General features: G+C 37.3%; 1 protein-coding gene across 2 annotated transcripts in view; it reads right to left on the bottom strand.

The window, feature by feature from the left end:
• Positions 1 to 305: 305 nt before the first annotated feature.
• The window catches only part of ctif (CBP80/20-dependent translation initiation factor), a 71,610-nt gene continuing 44,575 nt past the window's right edge, over positions 306 to 27,340 (bottom strand). For both annotated transcript variants that reach the window (XM_055179748.2, XM_055179749.2), the window contains 5 exons: positions 26,686 to 27,175; positions 23,158 to 23,457; positions 18,970 to 19,125; positions 4,811 to 4,864; positions 306 to 4,304 (listed from right to left, as the gene is read on the bottom strand). In XM_055179748.2, the coding sequence (XP_055035723.2) occupies positions 4,089 to 4,304; positions 4,811 to 4,864; positions 18,970 to 19,125; positions 23,158 to 23,457; positions 26,686 to 27,175 (1,216 nt within the window). In that variant the 3' untranslated portion in view covers positions 306 to 4,088. The remainder of the gene's footprint in view (positions 4,305 to 4,810; positions 4,865 to 18,969; positions 19,126 to 23,157; positions 23,458 to 26,685; positions 27,176 to 27,340) is intronic.

Below are 27,340 nucleotides of genomic sequence, written 5' to 3'. Positions count from 1 at the left end.
ATATATATATATATATATATACACCTATAATATATATATATATACCTATAATATATATGTAAGGAATAATTGACGACGGGCCATTGCCAAGTATTGTGGGTATTCCTTACAACATGTACTCATAATTTTAAGTTAATTTCACTGAAATGTTCTAGTTGAATGAATTTTATATGCTTATAAGTTAAATAAGTAAGACTTTGTTAAGTATTTGTGCAAAACACAAAATAAGAAGTGATGTTTACTTCAATGTTTAAGTAAAGACAATATCAAAGATGTGACAGTTGAACCATAAAAAAGACAAACTCTCCATTTTACACCCCTTCATTTATTTTCACTTGCATAAAAAGTTCTGATGACATCTTTTTTTAATAAGCCCAAATCTACAGTTCGGTCAGCTGACATTGTTTTCACACCTGCTTTGTACATCTAAAAGATGCAAATGAAGATGATTTGCATTCAACAATCCTGGTGGCTCGCACTGCTTAAAGAGTCAAAGGGTTCGAGAGAGTCTGCCACAAACAACATAAACACCCTGACAGTGCTGAGAGCTAAAGTCAGGAGCCAATTCAATTAAAAACTAAAATAAACTCAAGAAACAAACACACGCTCACAAACATGCATCCGTTCTTCAATACATCACCTGTGTGTGCACATAAAATCATTCACATGAAACTATTACATGTTAATCTTACAGTACCATAATGACATTTTGAATTGACAATTAAACACAAACCCAATACTCTCATGATAAAAAGTGATTTTTTTACCAATGCTAAATTAGAAACAAAATCACAGCATTGAAAATCTAATAAAATTAATGAAAATAACAAGCATTAAAGCTAAAACATCAAAATGTCATGAGATAAAGAATGTGCCTAACCATCAAAACAATAAATCAATAAAAACTGTGTACTGTCAATACAAAAATGAGACTTGATTTAGTAATGTGACCTTTCATGTTTTCATGAGCGTGTGTTCATCTTCATATTTGAATTCTTGATACAAGACAAATAAAACACAAAAGCCCACAACAACACATAAGAGGTTCTGCTTGTGTTTCCTTCCATAAACGAGTCCACCAATGAATTCGAAACACTTCCTATGTTTAATATTCAAATTCATATGCCGTTTACAAGATTACATAGCTTATATAGAACTAGATGACTGGCTCGTATTAATTCAATATCATAATGCACACAGTCATCATCAAAGCCAGAGAAATTGACACTTATTAGATATATATTATATATATATACTGTTAAAAGATTTGACCGCCATCTTCATCAAACAAATTTGTTAAAGTAAACAGTTTCAAACAGAACGACTTGCACATGGTCTTTATATTTAGTTTTCACTCATGCTTGATTTTTTAGATTTCTCTATTTAGGAAACTGAACGCCGCAGGGCAAAAAACAAAATCCTCTTCGCTGCACAGGTCTCTCAAAGATTCATCATTACACTCGCAGGGGTTTAAAGGCCACTAGTATCTCCCCAAAACCATTTAAAACCTAAAATTCATTTAGAGCAAAAAATGCTTAACATTCGAAATCCTCTACAACCCACTTTTTCTTTTTCGATTTTTAAAGCAATTGTCTTAAAACAGTGCAAAACAAATGAATCCTGTGCAACAGATCTACGGCTACAAACACTGAACCTCATTCATAAAAGACATGCCTGTAAAAATTCAATTCCTACGTATGTTCATATCAACAATTCCCACAGAAATTTTTTTTAAGTATTCGTCTGTAAAACCATTTTTTCATTAACAGTATGCAATTGCAAAAATGGTTTCATGGACGAAATGCATTCTGCTTTGTTCATAAATGAGGTTCATTACACAAACATTTATACGCTCTTCGTAAAAAAACAAAACACAATAAAAGAAAAGAGTAATAATATTAACAATAATGCATAATAATATAACACATTATAAACAAGGACGAGAGGCCAGAACGGTAAGATCCAACTGACGTTCGTGAAGAGAATCTGAGCACTTTATGTTCAATGTGTCCTCATCACAAACACACACCGTGTGCGTCCAAGCCTTTCAGAGTCTTTCAGCCATCTGCCGTGTGTATGACAAAAGAAGGTCTCGCTCTTTGGAGCTGACGTGACCCCAGCTGGACACCCCCGTGGGGAGACGGCGTGCTCCCGATACCCGAGGGACCGAAGGGGGGTGGGATGGACGGACTGAGCTCAACCCTCAGGCTTACAAACTGTCTGCAGACACAACTGCCCTTCGCTTAATAATTTATCATTGTGAGGATGAATCTCTAGGAACCCTTCAGGAACATGTGGCACATTTTACACCAAAATGAAAATATTTTTTTTGTTTTCCATTAGATTTTCTTAACCATAATTTTCTAATGATAACAACTGTTAAATGCCTTAAATGGCGCTGTCCCGTGAGCAGGACACGTGAGATTACTTCAATATTTTGCATGTAAATTTGAATCTATCACTAAAAAACGTTATAGCATTGGAAAGGTCTACGAATGTAGTTTTTATATTTCAAAACATTTTAGCCGTAATAATACTGCAGTGACAGTAATTAATGAATTTGTGACAGGAGTATGCAGCAACCGCTGACACCTAGTGGTCATTGTTGGTAAAACCACTAAAAGTGTGAGACAAACCTCATTTTCTGTGATAATTTTATGTATAAATATATACTTTACTGCATTATTTAATAGAATAATTGTAAACAGCTATTACAATTTTTTATTTAATTTTTCACCTCCAGACACTTCCGTGAAAAACTTTAAAGTGTCTTCTTTAAAACAAGAACAAAAGAAATGCCAGAGTAATATTAATTTCAAGTTGTAAATCACCTTTTCACCCCAAAAATGGCTGCAGTTTAAAGCAGAAATAATTATGACTGTAATATGAATGAAATTGTAAAACATTTATTCATAGTATAATGTTTTCTGTAACTTGCGTTGATTTAAAGCTATGTTTATACTTGCCGCGTCCGCACGGGCACCTTGGTGCGCTCGGCAAAAATGACGTCAACACGGAGTGGGCGGGCGTGTTGGGTGCGCGAGACCCAATTTCGCGTGGAGGTATGCACGGCATTTTTTGTAACTGCGCGCGCGGCTCCGCATCCGAAAATGACCGAACTCGAGGAGATTTTTTCCGAGCAGGCAAGCCTGTGACGTATCTCTTTGGCTTATTTTTGTATTGAATGAACCACTGGACGAGGAATAAAATACAAACTTTAAAGATGTCTGTACTGTTTGTTTAGTAAAAACATGAATTAAATAAAGACATATTTAAGAGATTGTTGTTTTATTCATGTTCTCATATTTATATATCAATATATTGTTCCAGTGGAGGACGACTTCTCTTCTTTGTGTTTGTTTTGGACTTGATTGCTCGCGTTGCCCCCTGGCGGTTAAAAAAAATAGTGCAACAGCGAGCGTGTCAACTATAAACGCATCGTCCGTTTGGTGAAACGCACGTGCGATCCGTGGAGGCTTGCGTTGCGGACCAAAGCGCGAGTATAAACACAGCTTAAGTGTTAAAAATAATAATTGTAAAACAGTATTTGCTAGAAATACAGCTAAATAACAGTACCATTGTAAATAATCACAATAAAAAAGATGCAAATTTGTGGCAAAATATGCTTAATAGTCATACATATCCTAATGCAAAAAATGTCTTTAAAACAGGTTTTATTTTCTCTATATAGATTGAAAATATTTATTTTGATTTCGGTGTAAAATGTGACCATGTTTTTTATGAGACGCTCCTCTAAAACACACACACACCCAAACATGACGGACTGTCTGTCTGCGTCGTGTGTAATGACTGTCTGGTTTTGTGTCCTCATGTCTGGATTTACTCATGAATATGCAGGTCTGAAGTGAAAACAAATACATATTCATTTCAATCTGCATATTTCACCCTCTGAACTTTGACCATTCGGCCAACCCCCATCCCATAATGCCCCCCTCTCATTCATGTTGGGCTGCAGTACTGTGTTTGACGGTGTGTGTCGTCTGTATGTGTACGTGTGTCTGTTCTGCGTGTTTATGGCCTCTAGTGGTTTGTCTGAAAGTTAAGTTAGTTGTTGGGTTGTGTTTGCGTCATGCCGTGAGTTTCTGGATGGTTCTGTTGTAGTAAGCGGTGGTCAGAGCCTCCAGTGGACTCCAGCGGTGAGCGTGAAGCTCGATAACCTCCATCAGGAGAGAGCGCGTCAGCTGGGACTCGGACGGACACAACATCTTATCCCGCACGGCGGCCAGCAGCTCGGTCATCATTTCGGGAAGCTGCTCCTCCAACAACCGGCCGGCGCTCTGGAGCTACAACAACAGAGAGTTGTAAGGGAAACGTGTAGGATGTATACAGATGCATTACAGAATGCAGACACATTAATGAGAAATGAATGGTAGCGCAGAATTGTTACATTTGTAGCACACAGACGTTTCTTTGTAAATGACCCATACGAACACAATGAGGCAGACACGCGACAGAAATCACAGAGAGGAAATAAGACGTTCAAAGAGACTGACAGACTCATGCTAGAGGAGAGGTCAGAGGTCAAACACAAAGGGAGGAGGGAGACAGATGCTGGTCTGAGTATGAGACACAGTTTGGATTGTGTCAGTCTGTCTCCTGCTGACAAATTATTGCATGTAGTTTGCATCCACTGACTGAATGAAGATGTGATGGAGACGTGTGCGTCTGCTATTCAGAATTTTAATTAATTTATTCAGAATTGTTTATTAAGAGACCCATCTATTCTGTAAGAACAAAACTCCTTAAATGATGCACCCGAGTACAGTTCAACATGAGTTTTATAACGTACCTCCATAGAGCAGCAAAGTACAGCGTCCTCCTTAACCTCAGGAGACTCCAGAAGCTACGAGAGAGAGAGAGAGAGAGAGAGAGAGAGAGAGAGAGAGAGAGAGAGAGAGAGAGAGAGAGAGATATGCATGAAATAAGACTTTGTTCAAAAGTAAATAATAATAATGCAACTTTTTGGTTTATTAGGTCATCTCGGGTTTCTCTGCTGGTGCCGAATAGTTTTGTTTACATTCTGTGACACAAACTTATTAATTGTTAACTTTTATACCCGCTACAGCCTATACTGCCTAATAAAGGAATTAAGAGAGGGAATTAATGACTAGAGGCCGACCGATTTATAGTTTGGCGGTTTTATTGGCCGATATGAGCTTGTCGCAGACAGAGCTGTCACGATTATGAATTTTGGCTGACGATTATTTGTTTAATAAATTATGAAGTTTAATTGCCTATTTATTGCTTTGAAATTTTTATAAAAAAAATTTGTTTATGAAATATTTTTTACAGATTGTTGTGATTTTTAAATGAAATCTTTTGCAAGGTTTATCTGGCAGTAACCATTTATACACATAACACATTTTTAAAAGTAATCTGATACTGTCTCGTTTATACAGCCGCTGCAGCTCCCCCTTGTGTTTTCAGAGAGATGTGCAATCATTGCGGTGATCTGAAATCATCACGATGTGGTCAAACAATCACGATGAGACTATTATTTAATCATTGTGACAGCCCTAGTCGCAGATACAGTATATACGCTACATGTTTGCCACTGGTGACCCAGGTCACTCAGGCCGTGTTTACATTAACGTGAATAACTATTAAAACGCATTACTTTTGCCATGTTTACGCCTTTCATTTAGGCCATGTTTACATGAACGTATTTACCTTTTAAAACGCATTACTTTTGCCTCGTTTATCCTTTTAATTTAGACTACTTCTCCGTTTTCGACTTCGACGAACGAAGTTGTTCATAAACGGTGCAGACTTTGTTTTAGTTTGAGAACTCTTATGTAAACGAACAGCTGGTTTTAACTTGACAGCGCATCATTTTCAAAGTGAAAGTGATTTTTATTAAGATAATGGAGGTTTGCAACAGAGGTTTGCACAAAATATTAAACATCTTCTAACCAACTAGTAGAAAAGCTGCATTCACACCAGCCGCGGTTGAGGCGTCAAGCGCAAGTGATTTCAATGTTAAGTCAATGTAAAAACACGTTGACACGCGTCTGGAGGCGCGAATGAGGCGTTTATCACTGTGCGGTAGACGCGATTCTGCCTCAATCGCGCGTCTAGTGCACGTGAATGTCGCGAATTGAGCGTTGCCGCGGGAAACGCGCGAGGTAAAAAAATTTAACTTTGGCGGAAAAACATGCTGCGTTAACCAATCAGGAGCTTGCTCTAGTTGTGACGTAAATACAGGACGCGAGCGTAGTCGCAGAAGACCCTCCCGTGACGCAAATTTCCGGGTGAATGTCTCAATGACTAGAATTTCATGCGGAAATGAAGCAAGTAATCTCAAAATGTTCAAGAAGCAAACTATACGCGAAGATTTTTCATCAGCACATTTGAGTAATCACTGCAAATAATTTACTTATTATCATGTCATCCAAAATGTTGATGTATTTCTAGAAAAACGATTTTCATTTTCTGCATGAAAAATAAAAATATGCACTTTTAAATCACAACTTCTTGTCTTGCACCAGCCTTGGGACTCGCCAGCGCGACCTTACGTAATACGCAAGCACGTGGAAAGTTCACGCATGACGTATGCGAAACTACCGCTCCAGTGTTACTACTACCGCACAAGTGTGGAGAAAGAGGACTGTTTCGATGTTGTTGTTCAATGAATGTCTTTGTGTCAGTTTACTGTTTAAAATGGTCCACAAATGTGCATTTCACATATGTAATGCATGACCTTTGCAGGATGCCTAGGCAATTACACGAGGTCGCGCTGGCGCATGATCACACTGCTGTTTCAAGACGAGAAGTTGTAGTTTAAAAGTACATATTTTTTCTTTTTCTTGCAAAAAATGACAATTGTTTGATAGATAAAACCCTTATGCCTCGGTTGGGATTCTTTAGAGTCCTTTGAGGCTGCGTTGAACTGCAATTTTAAACTGTAAACGCGTCCAATAAACTCTATTAAAATGATAAAATCCTGGAATTTTTTCCTAAAAAAAAAAAAAAACTTAATTTCTTTCTCGACTGAGCAAAGAAAGACATCAACATTTTGGATGACACGGGGGTGAGTAAATTATCAGGATTTTGAAGAAAGTGAACTAATCCTTTAATCTAGCACAGCTTTAGAAAGATATAATACAGATATAAAAAAGACCATAATACAGATATATTTCAGCAAATAATGCAATGCAATGATTGACCAATCACTATCAACATTGCAAAAAATACTTTTTTACTTAGTATTGTTGTCTTGTTTTCAGTACAAATATTTAAAAAGTCTTAAATTAAGTTGCATTATCTAGCTAAATCACCTAAAAGTCTAATTTTTAGACAAAAACATAAAATTTAAGTGAATTTGTGTTTAAAACAAGCTAAAAAAAAATGTATCAATGGGGTAAGAAAAAAATCATAATTCATATAAATATTTTTTTTGCTTGTTTCGAGCATAAACTCACTTAAATTGTATATTTTTGTCTAAAAACTAGACTTATTTCCTAAGGTCATTTTGCTCATTAAGAAAATACATAATATTTGTACTAAAAACAAGACAAAAATACTAAGTAAGAAAGTCATTTTTTGTGTGACGTCACTGCTGGTAATCTACCCTAAATATACACACAACATACCATAAAACAAACCATTCTTTCATTTCCTATTTTACTCAGAAAACCACCAGACAGACAAAAGCAAGAATAATATTAACTTGTGACAGACAAGAATGAGCTCAGATTGACCACAAAATGCCAAAATCACTTTAATACACAGAATTTCTCTCTTCGAGATAATCAATGTAATGCACATCTCCTCTGTGTCATTTAACATTTCTCCCACAATGCACCTGTAATGCTTTGATCAATAAGCATACTTTCTCATCTTCAATACAGCTGAAATAAAACATTCATGTGTAGCAGACCTTGTGTGTCTTGCGAGGTCTGGTTTTTCATATGTTAAACCGGCTATTCTTGTAAAAGACGCGATTGTGTCACTTGACAATATGATTATGTAAGAATGTACTTTTTGCTTTGGCCAAAACGTGTGAAATCTTGATGAGACGCTGATCTGCTCCAGACACCCGCAGATGACTCACAGTAAAGATTCATTCATGAATTCACACAGAGCTCTCATGCCAAAACATTACTAATGAAGATTTCAATGATGACACAGAAGCATACATACAGTATAGACACGATTTCAGTTCCTTTAAGAAGAATAAAGATTCGGTTGACACTGCGTGCGTGCGAGTTGCTGCCGGGGGCGAGATTGGAGGGGGCAGATTTTAGTCTGTATATGTGTCTGAAGAGATCGACTGCGATAACTAACAGAACGCTAGGCGGGTAAAGTCGGTCGGGTACTGAGACAGAAAGCTCTTTGTAAGTCAGGGGCCTGCAGGGGCCGAACACAGCGCTGATCAAAGTGAACACGAGCGGCTCTGCTTACTGTCACACAACTGACAGCGCCGGCACAAACCACAAATCTCATTCAACACACACACTCACAACCTAAAAATACTTCTAAGCTAAAACACAGCTAATGCTAACCACCACCATAACATCAGAGCAGATGTGAAGAAACACTGATCACCTTCATAACCTCTTATCTTTCCACTGAAGTACACTTACAGTGTAATGTTAGTCAAGTTTCTTGTACCAAACCTCAAATTTAAACAGGCTATTTTTGGTACTGCACCTTTAAGACACCTCTATGTAATAAGCTCTAATAAAATTGGATAACAGACATTGGTAACACCTTACAGTAGGGTTATATATTTTTTAACACTAGTAAACACTTTAGCTGACATAAACAATAAACTTTTTATTTTTACAGCATTTATTAAGTAAGGAATAATTGACGACAGGCCGTTGAATTATAAGGAATTAATGCACACCCATGCTTAGCGTCGTGCTGTTATACATTGGGTGTGCATTATTTTCACATAATTCAAAATGACCGGAGTCAATTATTCCGCTTATACCATGCACGGTTACCAAAAATATTGCTCTGGTGCCTAATTTTAAGACATTTTTTAAGTTTAGGTGTGCGGTTATTGAAAAATAATCAACACCCATGAAACATTTCTCTTCTCAGCCAATCAGAATAAAGCATTCAACAGCCCCGTGGTTTAATCTTTGTTAATGCCAGTACAATTGAAGAGTTTCGTTGCAAAACGAGATAAATCCATTTTTTAAAATTTTTGTTAAAACATGTTTATTATTATGTTATCATGTTATTATTTTGTTTAATGGTGCTACTTAGCTGTATTTTTTAAGTTATGAAGGTTTAAATCAAAACAAACCAACTGCAGTTGCATTGAAATTAATTGGAATGCACAACCAAAAACGAGATTTCTGAACAATTAAAAAAACGTGGTTATCTCGTTTTGCAACAAAACTCTTCAATTGTTCATGTGATTTCATTATGCAACAACTTTTTATTTTAAAAATGTATTCAAAAATCTTAATATTAGCAATAGTTAAAGCTGCAGTCTGTAACTTTTGCCTCTCTATCGCCATCTCTGTTTGGACTACAAAATTGCATTTATATGTGGAGGAATCTTAAAATTAATAAACGCTACAGAAGTATTATTCATGTTAGTTAAGTTTAAAGGATTAGTCCACTTTCATAAAAAAATCCTGATAATTTACTCACTCCCATGTGATTCAATATGTTTATGTCTTTCTTTGTTCAGGTTTGAACAAATTAAGTGTTTTGAGGAAAACACTCCAGGATTTTTCTCCACATAGTGGACTTTCATCAACAGTTTACAGTTTCAGTGCAGCTTTAACGATCCCAGGGTCTTATTGTCCAAGCGAACGATTGTCATTTTCACTAAACAAATAAAAAATAAGTACTTTTTAACCACAACTTCTCTTCTAGCACTAGCCGTGTGATGCGTCAGCGTGACTTTAAGTATTATGTGATCACATCAAAAGGTCACACATGACGGATATGCGAAACTACCGCTCCAGTGTTTACAAGTGTGGAGAAAGATATGTTGCAAATATACTTATGCTGCAATAGTTAAGTTGTCCAGAACCGAGCAGGTATTCAACAATTATAGTGTATGACACTTGCATTACATGCGAGCGGCCCCTACGCTAATAGGATTTTGTTTCTCTTTCCCTGTCTCATCCTCGAACCCCAGGAAACTGAGACTAACAGACCCAGTTCAAGCTCATCACACCACTAGGCCTTCCTTTAACGTAATCCCCAGCACATTTCAAATGTTTTCTTCCCATAAAATTGTATAATATAGTATTTAATATGTAGTATATCTTCTATAGAATCAGCTATGTCTGGGTTTTTCTCAAGGGTTTTTTCCCCCAAAGGACTTTTCCCTCTAATAAAATTAGGGTTTTTTTCTCCTAGGAGTGTGTTCAACCCTTAGGGATTCAGTTGACATTGGCTTAACTTTTATATGTTACATTATTACTACACTCACTAGTACAGTTTAATCTTAGTAGGGATGGGAGAATTACCGGTTTCACGATTAACCACAATAAAATGTCCTGACGGTTAGTATTATCGTTTAAAATTTAATTATCATTACAATCGTGTTTGATTACCGTGATTTAAAAAAACTCGCTGTAAATCCTGTCCAGCCAGAATCAGTTTGATGCAGGCGCGCACATGCCACATAGTTGTTTTGCGGAAGAAGGCATTTAAAGGGATAGTTCGGCCAAAAACGATATTAAACCCATGATTTACTTACCCCCAAGCTGTCCGAGTTGCATATGTCCATCGTTTTTCAGACAAACACATTTTCGGATATTTTAGAAAATATTTTAGATCTTTCTGTTGATTAAATGTAATATTACGGGGTCCACCAATAGTCTACGACCTTCAAGTCCAAAAAAAGTGCGTCCAACCTTCACAAATTAAATCCAAACGGCTTCAGGATGATAAACAAAGGTCTTCTGAGGGTAATCCGTGCGGTGTTGTGGTAGAAATATCCATATTTAAAATTTTATTAACGTAATTAACTACCTTCCGGTAGCGCCGCCATCTTAGTATCATACGCATTCAGGATGAGAGCTTACGCAGCGTACAGAGTTTCTCTGCTGCTGCTCTGTCCCCCCGCCCTCTGAATTTGTTATACGTCACTAAGAAAAGTGCATACACTACGCTAATACTCTCTCCTGAGTCTAAGATGGCGGCGCTACCGGAAGGTAGTTAATTACGTTAATAACATTTTAAATATGGATATTTCTACAACAACACCGCACGGATTACCCTCAGAAGACCTTTGTTTATCATCCTGGAGCCGTTTGGATTTAATTTGTGAAGGATGGACGCACTTTTTTTGGACTTGAAGGTCGTGGACTATTGCTGGACCCCGTAACATTACATTTAATCAACAGAAAGAACTAAAATATTTTCTAAAATATCCGAAAATGTGTTTGTCTGAAAAACGATGGACATATGCAACTCGGACAGCTTGGGGGTGAGTAAATCATGGGTTTAATATCGTTTTTGGCCGAACTATCCCTTTAAGGGAAAATGTATTGTATTCATTCACGGTAAACTTATTAGACAGATTTTTTTTACCACAGAAATTATTTCAGGGACATGAAATATTAAATTGTGATTTTCGGAAAAAAAAATGTTCATATGTTTTCAGTGTGTGTATCAGTTCTTTTTGAACATTTCCATCTCATTTTAACAAAATCATGATAACACTGATAACCGCGATAATTTTGGTCACTATAATCATAATATGAAATTTTCATCCCGTCCCATCTCTAAATCTTAGCCACTGTACTTTGCAACGTTTGTTGTCCATAGATTTTCTGTGTTTTCTCCTGCTTTTATAAATGTAAAGCTTTTTAAAACAATTAAATAGTTAAAAGCTCTATATAAATAAAATTGACTTGACTTGATAAAGAGGACCGTTTTGACGTTGTTGTATGTGAAATGATACTAAGTAAAGTCTTTATGTCAGTATATTGTTTAAAATGGTTTGTAAGTGTGCTTTCACATATGTAACACGTGATCTTTTGACTTGATTACATAATAGGTAAGGTCGCGGTGGTGCATCACATGGCTAGTGCAAAGCGAGATTTTTTTTTAATGTTTGGCAAAAATTGGCGATCGTTTTGCTATATTAGGCCCTTATGCCTCGGATGGGATCGTTTGGAGATCTTTGAAGCTGCGTTAAAACTGTAAACTGTTGAGGTCCACTATATGGAGAAAAATCCTGGTGTGTTTTCCTCGAAAAACTTAATTTCTTCTCGACTGGACAAAGAAAGAAAGACATAAACATCTTGGAAGACATGGGGGTGAGTAAATTATTGGGATTTTTTTAAAGAAAGTGGAGTAAGCCTTTAACTAATGTTAAAGTCCCCATGAAATTAAAACTGACAATTCTTATTTTTTAACGGAATATTGCAGTGTTCATTATAAATCATTTAACTGTGTGGGTCATTATTATTATTACTTTTTTTAGTCTTATGTCCTCCTAAACTTTAATTAAAATCAGAAAATTTACCTCTTCTGGTGATGTCAGCTAGACGGTTTGGGCGGGAGCATCCAGTAACCCCACCCCCTCCCAACAAATCAGTCTGCTGCTAGTTCTATTTCTAAATGAAATGCCTACTGTCTGATCCATTTACAATGGAAAACACAAGGCACACCCACTAGTTTCCTTGCGTGACATTCCTTTTGACTCGGAAATACGTTGCAATATGGAAGTAAACTCGATTGTTATTTCCTGTTTAGAGGGACTTTAACAAATACAACCTTATTGTAAAGCGTTACCCAGACATTGTCGTACGATGAATTCTATAAAAATTACAAATACAAGAAACAACTTTCTGTGAGAAGCCTGCTCTGTTATCAAGTTTCAGCTAAAACTGACATTTAGCTAAAACACCAACATTTCCAAAGCAACGTTCCTTAGATACAGCAGGTCTGAATTCACAGTATGTAGTGTTTGATGAAGTGTAAATGTATATGGGTGTCTAGAGGATTGTAGTCCTGGTGGTCCGGAGTAATTACTGATGGGGTCTTTGTATGCTATATGTATATATGCTCCATAATGACATCCCTAGAGAACCAAAGCTTCTGAGATCACATTACACAAATCCATTACCATAGTAACTCAAAGACAAAGTCAGAAATATTTATAAAACTCAACTCAAGAACCAGAACATACAGAGTTTATAACTCCTGCAATACTATATAAAATAATGCAACTGTACAATAATGTGCAAACTTTATCGTTAAGGGCTTTAAAAACATTTTCATATCCTTCTCCTAAAATGAACTAAACACATCACCACACACAATAAAAATATCATTAAGTCATATTAAAAAAATAGTTTGAGGGGGTTAAAACGTATTAACAATGTTTAAGAGTTGGATTTCTCATGCTTATCATAGTCAAAGTGTCAAAAAATCAGCTGGACATATGACAGCGTATTTCCGTGCCAAATGCACTTCGCCAGGGTTCGTACAAATTTCGGAAAGTTTTTTTTTTGTACATGAAAGATTCATACCTCATAATCTTGCTTTTTTTACAGGCAATTTCAGTGCAGAAAGTACAGTGGAAGTCCTTATATGGGCGTCTTACTGGAATTGCGCACTCACACACCAAACAAGAGCTGACACAAAATTAACGTCACCTTCCATAGTTGTTGTTTGTGAGACAAAATTTAAGCTTGTTCAGCTTCCCAAAGAACACAGCATTATGGAAACAAAGGATATACCGTATAAACCCAAATATAAGGGAAGGTTTTTGTTGTAAAAATAGGCTGAAAAATGGGGGGGTCGACTTATATTCGCGATATAGAAAAAAATCACGGGAGAAAAGGAAAAAGCAGGGGCAAACAGTAGACGCCGCCAACATGATAGGTTAGATGTGTTTGATTAAAAGGAGATGGTTATTTTCTTTCCATCTTCACATAACACATTTACATACATACATACATGGGCCTACATAACTATTGCATTTTTGTGCTCATTCATTCATTCAGTGCACTTTATTTTGTGACAAATTAATCCAAATATTAATGAATGGTGTAATGAATTATCACTAGAATTTTCAAATAAAATAATTTTCTGTTGAAAACCATTTTTTTTCCACAAAATCTCTTTTTTTACCGAAAATAAGTCTGGAAAATGGGCTGGGTCGTCTTATGTTCAGGGTCGTCTTAAATTCGGGTATTTAAGAACGTCTGTTTCTCCGGAGAAGCAGCGAAGTTGTGCGTGTTTGTGCAACGCTGGATTTTGTTGAAATGGGGCGATCCCAACCGGGTCATGAGTCACAGGCGGTAAGTAAAACTGCATCAAATGTCTGCGTTTTGTTGGCAATCGGCGTGTAAGTGCATATAATGTAAACGACACGAACATGTAGTGAATCATAAGTTATCCAGAGATATGTGTTTATGTTTTTGTGTATTGCTTGCTCGTGACTCGCACCGCCCGTGGTATGCCTCCAGAACCTCGGGTTTATTCGAAAAGATTCAGTAAAGATAATCTGTCTTTTATAAATCTGATAAAACTAAAGACTCTTCAGGGATATGAAGGATGTAATACTACTATATGTACTATACTGCAAAAAATGATTTTCAAGAAAAAAAATTCTTAGTATTTTTGTCTTGTTTTCAGTAAAAATATCTACAAATTATTAAATTAAGCTGCTTTTTCTTTATTAGCAAAACGATCCAAGAAAATAAGTCTAGTTTTTAGACCAAAAATATCAAATTTAAGTGAGTTTGTTGTGCATAAAACAAGCAAAAAAATCTGCCAATGGGGTAAGCAAAAACATTTTTCACACTTAACACTAAATTCAAGAAAAATTCTAGAAAATTTTGATTACCCCATTGGCAGATTTTTTTTGTGCTTGTTTTATGCACAAAATCACAAATTTGATATTTTTGGTCTAAAAACTAGACATATTTTCTTGGATCGTTTTGCTAATAAAGAAAAAGCATCCTAATGTAAGAATTTTTAGATATTTTTACTGAAAACAAGACAAAATGACAAATAATTTTTTTTTTCTTAAAAATCTTTTTTTGCAGCGTAACATGAGATAAGCGTGTGCTATGTAAGCTTTAATGTTTCTAGTTTTAATGCCTGATAATCCATCACTTAATTAACACACCCTGGTATGTACTGTTTCAAATGACAAAGCTTATTTTAAAAAAAATATAATCAGACTTTTTCCTATTCATAAAAGAGTCATACACACAATAAACTTGTTGACATATGTAAACAAGAAAGTATACCGGTATAAATAAAATAATGCATAGCTTCACAATATAACATGCATACATATCAGAAGAATACATTATGCATGTTACCCGTGTCTATTTGAAATGAAGTATATATGTGAAATCACATTTTGGTATGCACTCTGCAAAAAAATTTCATTTGAAACTCATGCCCTCCGCATTGCTGACAAAAAATATTTCTGCTATTAATATGCACCTGTAACACCACACACCTCAGCGTTTCTACATCATTCAGGGTTCCCACACCTTAGTTAACTTCAAATTCAAGGACCTTTCAAGGACTTTCCAGGTCCAATACCCTTAAATTCAAGGACTAAATTTGGTGACACATTTCAAGTGAGAGCAAGGTTACATTGTGTTACCTTTAAAGATACATTGTTACAGTTCCCTTTCGAGGGAACTCGCGCGGCGTCATTGCGGTGACACTTTAGGGACGCCTCCAGGGGTAAGTGCGTCTAAATGTGTATATCAAATTTAACCAATCGTGAAGCTTAACGACAAAGACAGGGTGATGCGAGAGTCAGGAATTATATCGCTATCTAAAATATTGCCAAAGATGGCGTTACATGGACGCAGGAAGTATGGCAAGGGAGACGCAGCGTCTCGTTCCCTCATCAGTGAACAACAGTTACTTACGTAACCGAGACGTTTTCATGTTTAAAACACAACTATGCAAAAAAGCATTTTGGTATGAATCAACATTCACATACAGAAGATATAAGCATTTAAAGCGGACAGTTTAGCACGTGTGCTTAAAAAGATATTATCCTACACTACACAGGGAATAATATGGATTTTTTCCAGAAATGTTCTTGCATAAAATAGATTCAAGCGATTTCAATGATCTGTATCTATGTATGTATATTTTCAAAAACTTCACAGGGCCTTGAATTTTTCCACAGATTCACAAACTTTCAAGGATTGTCTGATTACTCTGATAGGATATTTCTGATGTCTCCAACCCTACAGTTTAAATGAAGAATATGCACACAAACTCTTTCCTCCCTTTCTTTTCTCCACACCCTCAGAGCTCCACATACACCGGGATCACCTGTAATTATCAAACCTGCTCGACCGCTCTACAAACACACACTTCACACCTGACTGAGACAGATCACAGCGAAAACACACTGTAAACACAGTCAAAAACACACAAAGTGCTTGTTAAACCCTCCAGACGTTCAGGTCCAGACACGCTGAACGGGATGTTGCTGTGATGTTCTTCATTAATGCAAACAAACACAACAAACTCTCACCCACATCACTGACGGCTTTTAGCTCTTTGATGTTAACCCCGCGAACAATCAAACTTTACTTTAGACAGATTGTGTCTTGCAGCAGACATCTCTGCATGGATTCTTTCCAGAAAAGGACAGTTTATCCGGTTTACTTTTTTAATGAGGGAAAAGTCAAATTCTGTCTTTTATTATTCATTCATCCTAAGGTTTTATGCAGAATTATATCCTGACGTGCAGCGTTAGTTCTCAAACCTCTCATTACTTAAAATATCAAAACGATAGTCAACTATAGTCAAGTTTTCTAGCCGCCTTAGGGCCGGTTCACATTTCAGGTCTAAAACAGCACGGAAAACGTGACCTCACCACTCTCCTCCTTCTTTCCAACTCGGCATTCTGAAAAGTTTGGGTTAGTAGTTTCTAGGGCTGTCAAAAGATTAATCGCGATTAATCACATACAAAATAAACATGTGTGTTTGCATAATATATGTGTCTGTGTGTATATATTATGTATAGTATATATAAATACACACATACATGTATGAATTAAAACAAAATTATTTAGGTATTTTTTTATTTATATGTATAATATAAAATAAATAAAAAAATATATATAAATATATCAATATGTAAATGTTTCTTAAATACAAACATTAACATGTGTGTATTTTATATACAGTATAAAATAATTACAAGCAGTGCACACACATAAATGATGCAAAAACTTTTATTTAGTATGCGATTAATTGCAATTAATCTTTTGACAGCCCTAATATTTTCAAATTGCGGCGGCATCACCGGGCCAGAAAAAAGAGTGCGTCGCACTACGTGTCGAGACTGTGACGCTCTCTGATTGAGCGTGCTTGCCGCACGTCTACATCCAAAATCATAGATATGTACACTAGATGTCGCCTTGGCTACAGCAGTTCTTTGGACTGAATGCGTCAAACAGAGCCGCCATCTTGAAACATGGGAATCCCGCATCAGCGTCATTGTAGGCAATGGTGCAACAGAAATAAAATCAACATAAATCGTCATGAATGCGTTTTTCTTGGTTTTCTTTTGGTTCGTTTCAACAGTCAGACATGTATGTAGCATTTAGTACAGGAAAAAATAAAACTTTTGATTTTATGAAAATTTACTTTTTCTAACTGTATGCATAGTGCTAGTATCGCTAACATCCATACGCAGCACAAAAGTCCGGCATCGTCGATGAATTCGAAGTACAGGCAGAGATAGCAGCTTTACCCATATACTTCCTATGACAAGACCCCTGTCCTAAGATGGCGGCGGTTTTGACGCATGCTCAGAACCCCAAGGCGACATCTAGTGTATATATCTATGATCCAAAATAATGTATTTGCGTGCGCAAAAAATGCTCAATCTTCATCAATCAGACAATACATTACTGAGAAAAAAATACATTCAGAATTTTTCTAAGTGGCCAATTTAATTTTATAATAATTATTGTATCACTTTTGTAAATTATTGTATAATTATAATTGTACTCAATTATATCAGATTATATCATTTAATTTGGATAATCTCTGCAGTATTTATCTGGAACGCAAACAATCAAAATATCCATTAAATTTGATTTACACACAATTAAAATAATAACAATACAAAAAAAACACATACTGTAGGCTGAACTAAGCATGACAATGCAAACAAATCTGCATGAAACTGAATCACTAAAATAAATCTCACTTCATATGAGAAAGACAATTGCCATGATGGGGCAACGCAGCCATATATACAAAACCAGTCATAAGTCGCATATATTTATACATTTATTTGTAACAAGCCAACGATATATTGTATGGGTCAAAATTATCTATTTTACTTTTATAAAATATTATGTGTATATATATATATACTATAAATATATATATATATATATACATAAAGTTGATGCAGATTATAAGGACTTCACTTGGACAACTTTAAAGGTGATTTTCTTAATATTTATTTTCAATATTTTTTACACACTCAGATTCAAATCAGATAAGTTGTATCTGGGCTAAATATTAACCTATCCTAACAAACCATACATCAATGAAAATCTAATTTATTCATTTCAGATGATGTATAAATCTTAAAGATGCACCAGTACCACTTTTTCCATTTTCGATACGATTCCGATACCAGGATTCTTTGTACCAGCCGATACCAATACCTGCCGATGCGACGCTACTGCAGTGTATCTTTCTTAAACAATTTAAAATTGCACACACACAGCCCAAAAGCCGGGATCATCCCCGATACCCAATATCGGATCGGTGCATCCCTAAATCTCAATAAAAAAATTGACCTTTATGACTGGTTTTGTGGTCCATACAGAACTATACGTACAATTTGTAAGTATCACACTACAGATTATAAAGATCTGCTGTTGTGATTCCCATTGACGGCAGCCGTAACATTTTATGCATCACCAAACTATGAATCCCTTTAAACAGAAGTACATTATGCCCAGCATCGCTCTGAAGGGTGTGTGATGTTGTGTTGTGTACCTCTCTTAAGCAGGAGTAGATTGGGCACACCAGGACTCTGAATGGCTCTCCAGCGCTGCTCCTCATGGTGCCAAACACTTCACACAAAAATGTGATGAAACCCAACCAGCACTCCACATTCGTCTGGCGCAACTCCTCACGACGCGTGAAGTCTCTCTGGATAGAGTGACAGGCAGAGAGAGAGAAATTTAATTTAATTTCACACTACACACAACATGTTTTTGCACTACTGTTACTAGGGCCGCCACGATTAATCGCGTGTCCCATTTAAAATGTCTCTGAAATCGATTCAGAATCGATTTTGAAGCTTGTGCGTGTACTACGGCATTTGGTCAGTAGGAAGTCCTTATCAATCTAAAATCATTATGAGTCGGAGTCGTTAAATAAAAATCATTCAAAATATTCTTTATTATCATAAACATACCTGAAACAATTTGAAAAAGACCGATATAAATATTCCTATATACATTTACTGGAATAGCGTTTGTAATGCTACTTCTTCTGTGGCACAAAGGGAGTTTCTGCACGAGAGCGCCCCCTGGCTTTGGGATGTGCCGGGATATCACCATAATTCATTAAAATTAATTAATTGAGAAAACGCACATTTGCACAATTAATCGTTACAGCCCTAACTGTTACTGTTATCTACATTGCACACATTGTATGCAGCCTAGTTGCAATAAAGCAAATAAATCGCACTTAAATTAAAAAATACGAAGAATAAAAGATATGTGTACCCATATTTCACAGTTTAAACAAAAATTAAAGGTGTTTACAATTTAAGTACGCATACATCACACCTAACCCTAACCCACATGACCACACCATTTATTTTAAACTAACACAGTGGCATTAAAAGGTTTATATTAAATTCATTTTTATGCCTGAATCTGTAACAATGCATTCTGGGAGTGTTTTATCTGTGATGGACAAATGTACTTTTATTCTACAGTAGGGCTGCATAACGATTAATCGCAACTAATCGTTTGCAGAATAATTTTTTTTTACATCATATATGCGTGTGTATAATAATTATGTATAAATAAATACACAGACACATGCATTGTTTTGTTTAAAAGCAGCTTCACGTTAAAGTAAAGCGAGCATTACAGCGACTCTGTTCAAACATAACATTGATGATGAGAGCTGGTTTACATGAGGACATGTGTTACATTTACACACAAAAAAACCCCAAACTGAGCAAATCAACCTGATAAGCATTTCCATGTAACTCAGAAGAAAACTTTACATATTACATTACGTGCATACTGTCGAATAGATCTGAAAGATGATAATAAATGCAAGTTAAAATAAAGAAAAGATTAAGATAGTAGGTCTGTGAGTTGAGTTTGTGTTTTAGTTTAGTTAGTGTGTGTTTGTCTTAAACAGGATGTGTGTTTTGCAGCAGTAGAAACACAAAGTTCTGATGTCAAACCACAGAGAGAAATAAGTCTGAAACTCACTTCCTAAAACAATGACAAAACACTTCAGCTTCACCACCAAAACCACAGTACAGACAGTCTGACCTGACCTGAGAGACAGGCAACCATGTGTCTGTCTGCCTGTGGTGTGAGAACGCGCGAGCGATAGAGAGATAGAGAGAGAGAGAGAGAGAGAGAGAGAGAGAGAGAGAGAGAGAGAGAGAGAGAGAGAGAGAGACACTGACTGTAAATGAATCTTCCGGGTTCAGCAGAAGTTGAGCTTCCTATAATCTAAGCATCACCACAGAGAGCACATCTGACACATTTGCTAACTTCATACAGTTTCGGTAATGCACTGCCGAAGGAAATAAAAGAGACGGAGGTTTAAAAACAGCCACAATGCTGTCACAAAGATTCGCGTTTACAAGGATTCGCAAAGACAACTAAATCTGCTGTATTATTTATGCCAGGCCAGTAGATGGCGATGCTAGCTTATAAAGAAACAGTACACGATTTGACACATACGCATTTGTCTACAGAGAAATATACACAAACAATCAAGCAGGTTATTAAGTTTGGTTAAGACCGATCATGAGGTAGGTTTGTTACTAGTGAAAATGTAAAAAAAAAAAGTAAAGTTTGTTAGAGAAGTGTTAAAGGGGTCATAGCGTGAAAATCTGACTTTTGTCGGTTTAGTTGCTATAATTGGGTCTCAGTGCTTCTATCGACCTAGAAAATGTGAAAAAGATCAACCCAGTAACTTAGTTTTGGTAAACCAATCTCTGCAAGCATGTAAAAAATAGGTCATTGAAATTTGGCTCCCCCTGTGATGTCAGAAGGGGATAATACCGCCCCTTGATCTGCACTATCCAACCACGCCACTGCCATTTAGTACAGAGATCAGCTCATTTGCATTTTAAAGGACACACCCAAAACAAAGTGGGAATTTTAACATGTTGTAATAAATTATCTACACTGCAAAAAATGATTTTGAAGAAAAACAATTCTTAGTATTTTTGTCTTGTTTTCAGTAAAAATATCTAAAAATTCTTAAATTAAGATGCTTTTTTTGATGAGCAAAACGACCCAAGAAAATAAGTCTAGTTTTTAGACCAAAAATATCAAATTTAAGTGATTTTGTGCATAAAACAAGCAAAAGAATCTGCAGATGGGGTAAGTAAAAACATTTTAAAAAAATTTTAAACACTTAGTTCAAGAAAAATTCAAGAAAAATTTGCTTACCCCATTGGCAGATTTTTTTTTGCTTGTTTTATGCACAAAATCACTTAAATTTGATATTTTGGTCTAAAAACTAGAATTATTTTCTTGGGTTGTTTTGCTCATCAAGAAAAAGCATCTTAATTGAAGAACTTTTTGATATTTTTTACTGAAAACAAGACAAAAATATTAAGAATTTTTTTTTTGAATTTTTTTTTTGCAGTATATGTGGTATTTTGAACTAAAACCTCACATATGTATTCTGGGGACACCAATAATTTATTTTACATCTTACAAAAGTCTTGTGAAATGGCCCCTTTAATAAACTCAGTATCTTGAGTAGCACAAACACAGTCCTGTAGGCCACCGTTTTGATTATACTCGCGCATGCCATTCGCCTGAATGAACACATGCACATGATGTCACTGCTATCACAGATTTGCATTTATGAAAAAATCATTACGTTGATAAGCCCTTTGAACTTTGAAACCCGTCTTCAAAAATTTTAGTTTTCAGAAACTTTAAGTTTAAAGTCAAAATGAAATTGAAATTTGTTTTGGAATATTGTTCCCATTTTTTTTTACAAATTACTCTATTAAAAAAATACAATTTTTTTTTATTCATGTGCCCTCATAATCTTTAAATGAAAAACGCAATTTGCTCCCCTTCTCGAAACAATCTTTCTTTACTCAAGGGTTTCCACACCTTAGTTAACTTCAAATTCAAGGACCTTTCAAGGACTTTCCAGGTCCAATACCCTCAAATTCAAGGACTACATGTGGGCACATTTCAAGTGAGAGCAAGGTTACATCATGTTACCTTTAAAGATACATTGTTACAGTTTCCTTTCAAGGGAAGTGTCACACTGCGGTGACACTTTGGGGGCCTCCAGGGGTAAGTGCGTCTGAATGTGTATATCAAATTCAACCAATGGTGAGGCTTAACGACAAAGACAGGGTGACGCGGGAGCCAGGAAGTATATCGCTATCTGAAATATTGCCAAAGACGGCGTTACAGGGACGCAGGAAGTATGGCAAGGGAGACACGGCGTCTCGTTCCCTTCTCAGGGAACAACAGTTACATACTATCCAAAAAAGCATTTTGGTATGAATCAACATTCGCATACATATGATATAAGCATTTAAAATGAAACAGTTTAGCACGTGTGCGTAAAAAGTCTAGATTTTTATGATATTATCCTACACTACACAGGGAATAATATGGATTTTTTCCCAGAAAACTTCTTGCATAAAATAGATTCAAGCACTTTCAATGACCTGTATCTATGTATATTTTCAAAAACTTCCCAGGGCCTTGAAACTTTTTTAAGGATTTGAAGGACCTGTGTGAGTGAGTGACAGCTGTAGTCTAAGTAAATGTCATCAGATATGACCTACATTTCAAATGAACCCCTCAGAAAGGTAAAGGACATACTGTACTCTCTTATAAAAGCATGTATAGTCTGAAGTGAATTATAAACTGGACAAACCATACACACAAACATTCATCAATCAATGCAGATGTAGAAACCTGCAGCCAATCTCCTCACCTGTAACATGTTGAGTAACAGAGAGCGAAATTTGGTGCCCTCCACCATGAACAGTGCCATCTTGTCACAGAGTTTGGCCGCAGTGGCTGCAAAGCTTCGATCGCTGATGGCTTTATGATAAATGGTGTGAACGATCTCATTCAGAGTCTCTTCTGAATCTGCCGAGCTCTGCGCTTCTTCCATAAACGTGGTGAGCTGGGACTCCACATCACTTCTGTTGTTTCTCATACTGTTCAAAATCTCTAATAATCGATCCATTCGGTTCTGCTGAGGTCCGGCCGTCGCCACGGGAACTTCCTCCTGCCAATCAGAAAATACCAGATTATGTGATGACAATGAATGGATGACAAAATGTTGCTGGATAGTGTTGAGGAATTAAAGAAAGTAGCAGATCAGGACTACACACAAAGAAATTAAAAATATCATACAGTACACACATTCATTCACAATTAAAGCGGAAAACAGTTCTTAGGAAACTACACATATAATTATGGATTTTAACATGAGAATGCATCACAAATCTTCATTTTTTACTACATCAAAACTTTAATCAATTTATTCTAATAATCGAAAACATTTAGATTTAAAGTTAATATTCAATCCAGTACTTGTGTTCTCAGATATTACGATCCAAGTATACAGCTACACACACAGAGAAACACAAACAAACACACACGCAACTACACAAGCAAACACACAGACACGCAACTATGCAAGCAAACACAAAGACACACAACTACACAAGCAAACACATATATACCAGCAAACACACAGACACACACATACAGCAAACACACCGACACGCAACTACACAAGCAAACACACCGACACGCAACTACACAAGAAACACACAGACAAACACACACTTTCACAAGCAAACACTCATACACACACACACACACACACACACACACACACACACACACACACACACACACACACACACACACACACACACACACACACACCGACACGCAACTACCCAAGCAAACACACAGACAAACACACACTTACACAAGCAAACAAACACAAACAAACATGCAACTACACACGCAAACACACTGACACGCAACTACACAAGAAAACACACAGACACGCAACTACACAAGCAAACACACAGACACACACATACAGCAAACACAAATTAATAGACGCACACATACACAAGCAAACACACAGACACGCAACTACACAAGCAAATACACAGACACACACATACAGCAAACACAAATTAATAGACGCACACATACACAAGCAAACACACAGACACGCAACTACACAAGCAAATACACAGACACGCAACTACACAAGCAAATACACAGACACGCAACTACACAAGCAAATACACAGACACACACATACAGCAAACACAAATTAATAGACGCACACATACACAAGCAAACACACAGACACACACATACAGCAAACACAAAAAATAGACACACACATACACAAGCAAACAGACAGACACGCAACTACACAAGCAAACACGCACACACAAGCAAACAGACAGACACGCAACTACACAAGCAAACACACCGTCACGCAACTACACAAGCAAACACACCGACAGGCAACTACACAAGCAAACACTCCGACACGCAACTACACAAGCAAACTCATAGACACGCAACTACACAAGCAAACACACAGACATGCATCTACACAAGCAAATGCACAGACACACAACTACACAAGCAAACACACGCACACAAACAAGCAACTACACACACACAAACACACTGACACGCAACAACCCAAGCAAACACACAGACAAACACACACTTACACAAGAAAACACACACACAAACAAACAAACAAACAAACAAGCAACTACACACGCAAACACACTGACACGCAACTACACAAGAAAACACACAGACAAACACACATTTACACAAGCAAACTCACACAAACAAACACGCAACTACACACACAAACACACCGACACGCAACTACACAAGCAAACACACCGACACGCAACTACACAAGCAAACACACCGACAGGCAACTACACAAGCAAACTCATAGACATGCAACTACAAAAGCAAACACACAGACATGCATCTACACACGCAAACACACAGACACACACCAACACAAGCAAACACACGCACACAAACAAGCAACTACACACACAAACACACTGACACGCAACTACACAAGCAAACACACCGACACGCAACTACACAAGGAAACTCATAGACACGCAACTACACAAGCAAACACACAGACATGCATCTACACAAGCAAACACACATACACTCACCAACACAAGCAAACACACGCACACAAACAAGCAACTACACACACAAACACACTGACACGCAACTACACAAGCAAACACACAGACACGCAACTACACAAGCAAATACACAGACACGCAACTACACAAGCAAATACATAGATACACACATACAGCAAACACAAATTAATAGACGCACACATACACAAGCAAACACACAGACACGCAACTACACAAGCAAACAGACAGACACGCAACTACACAAGCAAACACACCGACACGCAACTACACAAGCAAACACACCGACACGCAACTACACAAGCAAACTCATAGACACGCAACTACACAAGCAAACACATGCACACAAACAAGCAACTACACACAAACACACTGACACCAACTACACAAGCAAACACACAGACAAACACACACTTACACAAGAAAACACACACACAAACAAACATGCAACTACACACACAAACACACTGACACGCAACTACACAAGAAAACACACAGACACGCAACTACACAAGCAAATACACAGACACGCAACTACACAAGCAAATACAAAGATACACACATACAGCAAACACAAATTAATAGACGCACACATACACAAGCAAACACACAGACACGGAACTACACAAGCAAACACACAGACACGCAACTACACAAGCAAACACACAGACACGCAATACACAAGCAAATACACAGATACACACATACAGCAAACACAAATTAATAGACGCACACATTCACAAGCAAACACACAGACGCGCCACTACACAAGAAAAAACATACACAAGAAACACATAGACATGCAACTACACGCACACACACACAACTACACATGCAAACACGCAGACACGCAGACACGCAGACACGCTACTAAACAAGCAAATACGCAGACACGCAACTACACAAGCAAACACGCAGACAGCACACGCACACACACGCAGACACGCACAAGCACACACAAGCACACACACGCACACACACGCACACACACGCACACACACGCACACACACACACACACACACACACACACACACACACACACACACACACACACACACACACACACACGCAACTACACATGCAAACACGCAGACACGCTATGAAACAAGCAAATACGCAGACACGCAACTACACAAGCAAACACGCAGACAGCACACGCACACACACGCAGACACGCACAAGCACACACACGCACACACACGCACACACACACACAACAAGAGACACAGAGTTACAGAGTTACACACACACACACTTCTCTCACCTCCTCTTTTAATCTTCTCTGTAGTCTCTCTTTTGAGGACTGTAGTAAGCAGATCTTCCCAGCTTCTGTTTTTTCATCTTTCTCATTCTTCTGTTTGTGATCTCTCACCGGCTCGTCCTTCACTCCTCTCTCTGTCTGAAGCTCCGGCTCCTCCTGTTTCACATTCTCGGTCTCTTTGGTATAACGTGTTGGGGCCCTGTCGGCCCCTGGGGGCCCTTGATTGAAATTGTTCGTCTGGTGTTTTGGATGTTGGTGCCAGCGACGGTTCTGACTGTAGCCGTGATGCGGACCGCCCTGCCGCCCGCCCTGGTTCTGCTGTCCCTGGTATCCCCGCCCCCCGTGCTTAGCGCAGATTCCCGATTGGTGGTCTGCATTGGGCTGTTGCGTCTGATTGGCCGGCTGCTGTTGCTGCTGCTGCTGGGGTCCCTGCAGCTGAGGAATCTGGGGTTTCCCACCCCCTCCTCCTCCTCCAGGTGGACGCTGTTGTCTCCTAAAAGATGAACAGTGTTGGAGAAAGTTACTTTTAAAAGTAATACATTAAAATATTAAGTTACTCCCAAAAAAGTAACTCATTGCGTTACTAAGTTACTTTTCATGGAAAGTAATGCTTAGGTTACTTTTAAGTTACTTTTGCGTAACTTTTTCTTAGTTGGCT

Source organism: Misgurnus anguillicaudatus, chromosome 9, assembly GCF_027580225.2.
Source record: "Misgurnus anguillicaudatus chromosome 9, ASM2758022v2, whole genome shotgun sequence".
Taxonomy (NCBI): Eukaryota; Metazoa; Chordata; class Actinopteri; order Cypriniformes; family Cobitidae; genus Misgurnus; species Misgurnus anguillicaudatus.
Note: the sequence above shows the minus strand (reverse complement) of the source record. Positions and strands in the feature narration are given on the sequence as shown.